The sequence below is a fragment of the Varroa destructor genome, unplaced genomic scaffold, assembly GCF_002443255.2.
Source record: "Varroa destructor unplaced genomic scaffold, Vdes_3.0 BEIS01000002.1, whole genome shotgun sequence".
NCBI classification, from domain to species: Eukaryota; Metazoa; Arthropoda; class Arachnida; order Mesostigmata; family Varroidae; genus Varroa; species Varroa destructor.
In genome coordinates this window covers 51,961,696-51,969,038 of record NW_019211455.1, presented here as the reverse complement: position 1 = coordinate 51,969,038, position 7,343 = coordinate 51,961,696, and the positions used below count along the sequence as shown (strand labels likewise).

The following is a 7,343-nucleotide window of genomic DNA, read 5'->3' as shown; positions in this document are numbered from 1 at the left end:
AAAAGCATGTTTTATGTTAATAATAGAGAATATAAAATGTAAAAAAACAAGCAATATTATTACATGAAATTGGAAAAATACTAGAATTCGATGTTATTATAAATTTAAAAAATTAAAGTACACCTATATATATATATATATATATATAGGTGTACTTTAATTTAATTAATTTTATATTCTCTATTATTAACATAAAACATGCTTTTTTTAGTTATATAAAAAAATAGCATTAACGATCTTCATTAATTATTTCCACTACATGCACATAATTTATTTTACATAATGTTTATCACTTAGGATCCCTACTTTTTTTTTTTTTATAAATCCCTTAGAACCAAAATGGCTGACGGTAGTCACTTCAGTCTATCTTTCGGGCTCGACAAGTTGTTTGCCAGCCGTCTTCATTGAGAAGTGCCTTCAATCAGTCCTGATTTTTCTAAATAACCGAGCCGGACAAGGTATCCTTTTTAGTTACCCGATACCATTATTAACTTTCGCAAACCGTCTCTGAGCAGCCCTCTCCGACATACAGTTTACACCGGACACTGCACAGACCTTGACGAAACGTAAAATAAAGTAGTAATGTGTAGAACCTGCGTAAATGTTCAACTTTACAACCTGAACAAAAGTTACCATTCCGTTTATTGCATAATTAAATTTCAGAACGTATACGCGAAAGAGAGAGGGCGTTTTCACATACGGATTTGTACAAGAGGCACGTGAAAAACGCATAGAAAAGAGACCGCCGCTATTTATGCACAAGCTAGCTCTGTAATTCTAAATAAGATAAATAGAATCCCTAGACAGATTGTGGGTTTCGCTAATCCTGAAACGGAAGTGACGATAAATGAACTCGGTAATTACCATAATTATTTTGTTCGTTTTACTGGCTCATTCCACTTATTAGGTCGATTAGTGAAAGAAACGAAGAACATTAATCTCATACTTCAAAACAGCGCGATTTTATTAAGGGATGAGGTCTTGTTGCATTGTCTGTTATGTAGGAAATACACCTGTACTCTTCCGTTTCCTCAAGACGTTTTACTGTGATATAGTCATTCCGACTTTTAGTGGGCCACTTGTGCTGAGCTTTGGAAAATCGAAAGATTTGGGTTTCATGCTGGAAACTACAATAATGAAGACAGCTGGCCGATAAAACTTCTGTTCGGTTAAAATTCTAATACTCAAAGCACTGTGAACTGCGGGAGGCATTTTGAACTTCGGAAGCAATATTGCAAATGATTCCTTGCGAATAATACATGTCAAAGCGCGCGGGTGTCAACGCTCGGATCTAATGTACGTACAAACAGAGTACTTGTACCCCTCAATCATACCAAGAAAGTGAAGGAATTCGCAGATGATGTCGTATAATTATAATGAAAATCACAGTGTAGAGACACTTGCTTCTTCATGCTTTGACGTTACAACACTAACCCTTTGCACCGAGCTCTGACTTATGATGAAAGATTGATTTTCTACTATCATGGCAGAAGATCAGATAGTGGATGTAACTGAACGGGTATGGCATACTTTTAATGCAGTTGTACAGCTGCGTAAAGTTATCATATGTCTGTTTGATAATCTAACATAGATGTTATCGGTTACAGTTTCACGAGTCTCAGTTCTTCGATTATGGCTAAACTGTACTATCAATAACTAGACGAAATTATAACAAAACTCCGCATCAAGCGGGCAAGATAAGCCAACACAAAACTAATTAAACCTATTTCGCGAACTTACAGTGCAAAAATCACGCTAGCGATAACGTAAGAGTTACAGTTAGGACTTTCAATCGTCCATCAATTCGCCGTATAACGTTCCCAGTTATGTCAGAATTGAAACAACTTCTTCATAAGAAAATTAGTTGAATCCGAACATAACGACGAAAATTGCCTTTCGAGACTGCGGAAGTCTGGGATATAATTTATAAATCCTCACATCTCAGACTTCTGCAGCAGTGAAATAAATAGGTTGTCATATAAATGGCAAAAGCTCATAGATAATAATGACGCATATTCTGACTGAAAATAGAAGAACTAAACCTGTAAAAAGATCCAATTTCACAGTCAATTTGTCTATGTCTCATTTCAAACTGAATATTTTCTTAGGGGGCAAACACACTGTTCGATCTACTGCTCCCCTAGCAGACATGTATTGCTAATTGTTGCTTTAAAAAAGACAATAACTACTATCAATTATACAGTGTAGGCATTATCACATAATATAGGAAACATTTTTTAACAACAGCTTGATTTGCGTCGAAGCACTTATATTTCGAAAACGACGTCCGTGTCGGGTGCTTACGCACAGAATCACCACAAAATCGCCAGCAGGTTCAAACAAAAAAAAAAAAAGTAAAACCCTACAAGCTACTTTCTGCGAAGGGACGCAATTTTACTTTTAGCCCTTTTATTATGAATGCTGAAAAGAAATCACGAACCTCAAACAAGGAAGCGAGCAAAGATATCAACGAAAAGTTTTCATGAAGTGTTCTTAGTGCGTCAGAAGCCACATAATCTCTAACCCCACTGAAGGTAATAAAACAAAACCTAGATAAATTGAGAAAAATACGTTCACAATCTCTCAATTACGCTGAATCTGTAAAAAAGAAGAAGGTATTTCAAAGTATTAGAAGGCACAAACAGTGGCCTCAAGCACGTTCGACTGAGCTACTAGGAACACTAATATAACGTAGAGAACTGTTGTTTCTTTTTTTAAGGTGATTGTCATAATGGTGGATGTTAAAAGGTAATCGTAATCATTTAATAGATTTACATAATTTTACTTATACACTTGAAACAAGGCGCTATGCTTTATAAGTTAGTAAACATGCGGCATGTTGGCTATAGATGTTAATAGCGGTTGACCCTCGCTGCCAAAAAATACCGTTAAAGCACCTGTTCTGCCTTTCCCTTTCTCGTAGCTTACGCGCATATTATAAAGTGCATTAACATTTAGCGTTTACAGGCACCGTGACTAGAAACAAACGAGTCGGAAGGCTTCTCAGTTCGAATTAGAGCAATTCGGGTCATCAGCTATTATCATTCAGAGCTATTGTAAAGCTGGGAAACTGTGAAGCAAATTCCAGTGCTTCATATTGCCGTTAAATAAGTTTAGCAGTGTTTTTTACATAATCTGCCGGCCAGCAATTGAGATAATGAAGCGACTGGGCTTGAAACCTTTTATGGTAGACGTCTTTCTGCACATTATCACCGTCATTTTGGTCACAAGTGCCCCCGTAACCAGTGAATGGTACATAATACGCTGTTCCACAGCTCACGGAGAAGCTGACGTTGCCCTTATCAAAAGCATCGTTCATTTATCAAATGGCACAGTGTCTTTGGCCGTGTCCAACACACAGTCGACAATAGACGGACGACCTCGACCTTTGATGTGCACCACAAGACAAGCTGCACATCGCGCGGCCCCTGAACTTCCCTGCCCCCTAGAAAAATTGGAAATACATCCTCAGGTAGTATAGCTTGTTTATGAGCCAGCATGCAACAACCTTTGGTACTGGCCGTGTGCGAGCGTACAATTTTATCAGAACGCACTGATGCAGTTTGAAAAACAACGCGCATTGGAAAGACTGTACAGGGCCTCATTATAATGTCCATACTATCTACGGTGCTGTGAGTGTGTATCATTATTTTTCGACAAATGACCTGGCTCGTTTTGCATATTGCCAGAAAAATATAGATCTTCTTGTATGAACTATTTATATTCTAATACACCATATACCCACACATATACCTACCGATAGTTTGCTATGCAAACGAAGAGAGATAAACAACAATAATGATGAACGTTATATTTGCAGGCTCGATGGACTTTTTTCGGTAACGACCGGATAGAGCGCCGAGCTGTGCGTGCTATGCCTAAACGTGGAACCCTAAGCATACGCAATTTAAGCGATTCTGACATTGGCCGGTACGTTTGCAAAGTAACTTTACCGGACGATGGCGAAATAGAAGAACTTTGGGACCTTAAGAAACAGGGTAATAGATGGGTTTTTGTCTGGAAAAGCTCTCATGGTATGACGCGGACATTTTGGCTTAAAAAACGCCTTTAATATTGTACGTCATTAGGCGAAACGTTCGAGCAATGGTAATCGATGTCTAGTCACATAGTGTCTGTTTTAGTTCTTCTTTATCTCACAGTAAGTATGGGAAGATTATTTACTTCACATTTTAATTTAGTTTTGCGTTGTTCTTTTTAATCGATGCATTTTATATTTTTATCAGTCCTGTACAGGCATATCCATAATATAGTCCATTATGGCAGCTTTGCGTGCCTTCCGCGTACGCTTGTATGTCAGAGAATGCAAAATGTATGGAAAAAAGTGATTCACATTATGTCTTAGTAGTAAAAATATTGCTCACGTAGCTAATCGAATGAAACTGTGCTCAGCCAATGTGTGTTCCTATGGTATAAATTGCAATAAATTTTAGAATAAATGTGGCGAAACGTGTTATTTATTATAATTGATATTATATAATAGCCATAAATGCCATATAATTGCCAGCTCATAAAATTGTTTTCATGATCAAGTAGAAATCTCAATATGCTGAAAATGGGTATCGGATATTCGCAATTTATAATTCAAGACCAGATAAATATTTATTTACAAAGATTTTTATACGCTTAAAATGGAACAATGAACAAATTCCATTTATTGGAACCGAATTCTGGAGCGGCTAAATAAATAAAATACGAGAAATTATTTATTCATATAATTTTAGGCAAATTATCGGGTTATAACAATAATAAACCGATAGCGGATTGCTAGTCAAACAAAAATAAAATAAAATTAACTAAAGAGTCAATAAGAAGCTTTATATATTATAGCATAGCATCATCCGTGTCAGAAATAGTAACATATCGAAGTACTGTTACTATTTCTGATACAACAGATACAAACGAAATATTGTTGCATTACAGTAAGTGATTTTTTATAAATCTCATTTTAATTAAGTTACACTAGTTACAATAACGATTATTTCTCATTATGATTACATTTTGCTCTTAGCATTGGATTCGTCAATAAAATAAGTTCGTTAGAGTGTTCTTTTGTTAAGCTCTTTTTGCTTTCAAATAATTGTTATTATTTTGAAAAATACTAACGAATAAGAACAGAAAAATATGGCCAAGTATCAGATGATTATTAAAAAGAACAAGCAGCTTATAAAATTGACCAGAATAGTTTGACAGATTCATCCATTTAAAACTTCTCTATCATCTGAATGCCCGCTGCGAAGAAGTATTATTTTTGATAGGTTGTAACCATTCCAAAGAGGTGACTCAAACTTAAATATAGGATATTCATACTCAGTTTTATAGTCAAAAAACAACTTGCCTTCTGTAAGTAGAAATGTATGTCAACCTTTATTCTAGTTAACACAACTTGCAAGCAAAATGCATCGGTGTGAGGTTCGTTGTGGTCAGGCTTAGCCTGAAAAACGGAAGCTTTGATTTAATCTCAAAATCCGAATTTTCCGAAAAACAAGTGAGTTTTATAAAAAACAAGGGTTGCTCGTAATGGAGCAATGGGTAACGTGTTTGCCTGCTATACGTACAGGTACGTAAGAAGCTCTAGGATTAAAACCTGGCATGAACACACTTTGTTTCGTGCTGAAACGGGCCAGCGATGTCAAGCAATGGTTGCCTAAGATAGTAACAGATGTGCAAAGCATTTAGTCTGGTGTCATTACAATGGCAAGTCTTAGGAAAAAAAGTTTTTTTTTTAATAATTTATAGTAATTTTAACAGTTGTAAAAAAATTCATCTAAAATCATCTAACAGCATCTAAACAGAATATTTTAAATCAATTTATGTAACCCAATACATAAGAGTTGGCGATCAGTGCAAAAATCAAAAACACTGCAAAAAATGCTGTTCAAAAAAAGGACAATTTATTTTGTGATTATATAATTATTTATTACCACCATCGTCATTATCTGCACGATTATGTCATCTTTTTTATAATCATCAATCAGTATTTCGTTTTCATAATTATCTTCCGGTTCTACCTATTTTTTGGGTTCTATCAACTTTGTCTCATGTCGTAACCTTCGTAGACTTCTCCAAGCCTTCGTGTCTCACCATTCTACTTCTGTTTCTCAATTCCATTTTTCTGTAGCCGACATGTATATATATATATATATATATCTTGTTATTGTTGTTGCTTGTCCATATAGTGCTCGCATCTTTTCAAACACTTATGTATTTATTTTGTATCTTCTATGCTTTCCCTCTGCTTCGCCCTGTCTTGTTCTAAGATATTTTTCAGTATTATCCCGTTTTCTGTCTTGTATGCATTGATCATTCGAATCAAGCTTTTTAAGTATTAATAAAATAGAAATTGCCGCGGACGATAATGCGCGTCCACCGCACCTGTTTCTGACCTATTCTCATCCTTGAGTAATATTTAGATCTATAGAATGATCTTGATAGTCAATTTTTTGACTGCGTTACTTTTTCAACTGGCACTACGTCGTGCAAAGGCGAACGCGGGGCTCTAGCTCCTATCTCCTACCCACTTCAATATACGAGATACCTATTTTAAGGTGCCAGTTGTCCCAAATATCCTGCATATGTGTGATACCGCCCCATCAAGGATTAGTAAAAACCTAAATAGTCATACCCATTATCGGCGATAGCCCTTCACACAAATGTACGGTGTCCAGCGGTGTGATTTATTTTTTTTTCTCATTCGACGTTAGCCCATCAGTGTATTCAGTCCATGTACATTTCGAAATATTTTATCGTGACGTTACCTTTCACTAGTTTGATAAGGCAACGCAACTGCTCACAGTTAGCATACGGCTTAAACCCGCTTATATAACACTCAAACGTTGGTAGTAGATAAGATATCTGATATTTGGGACACACAGGGAGTGACACTTGTCAGAAATTTCCGTCGAAGCATGACTTCTAATCGATGATGTTCAATTTCTCTCTTTGACAACAATATAAAAGAGAACGAAGCGAGAATCGTTGCCAATTAGGAAAATGAAACTTGTATGCACTTTATTTCTATATTAAACATTTTTTTCATAAAAAAAATAATTTCATAAACAAATACTATTAAATTTATGTTATCATACATTTGTGAAAATGGAAAATAATAAATAAAATATATAACTCAAAGTGGCCACTTCTTGCTTGACGCTTCATATTTCTCATATCTTTGCAGCTTCACGTGAGACGGCGTATGGAGGATTAAGTATGGCTCGCTTTGGTCCACTGTCTATGGTTATATTAGCGCCACTTATGGGGAACGATATTTAAGATCATCAAATGAGGTGACAAAATAAACGACAAAAAACCGAAACAAGGATATC

The 7,343-nt window shown here is 35.8% G+C and overlaps 1 protein-coding gene across 10 annotated transcripts in view; it reads left to right on the top strand.

Moving 5' to 3' along the window:
- Positions 1-4,467, top strand: part of LOC111244749 (uncharacterized) — a 6,626-nt gene extending 2,159 nt beyond the window's left edge. Inside the window, exons 2-6 of one of the 10 annotated variants that reach the window (XR_015322112.1) lie at positions 664-856; positions 1,005-1,296; positions 2,720-2,748; positions 2,959-3,472; positions 3,821-4,467. Coding sequence is in view for 3 of the 10 variants with exons in the window: in XM_086981342.1 (XP_086837468.1) it covers positions 2,739-2,748; positions 3,276-3,472; positions 3,821-4,072 (459 nt within the window). In the remaining 7 variants the exon portion in view is untranslated. Of the gene's footprint in view, positions 1-663; positions 1,297-1,321; positions 2,749-2,958; positions 3,473-3,820 lie in introns of those variants that run through there. The other 9 variants (XR_015322113.1, XR_015322111.1, XM_086981342.1 and 6 more) reach the window with 9 other exon arrangements.
- Positions 4,468-7,343: the final 2,876 nt, after the last annotated feature.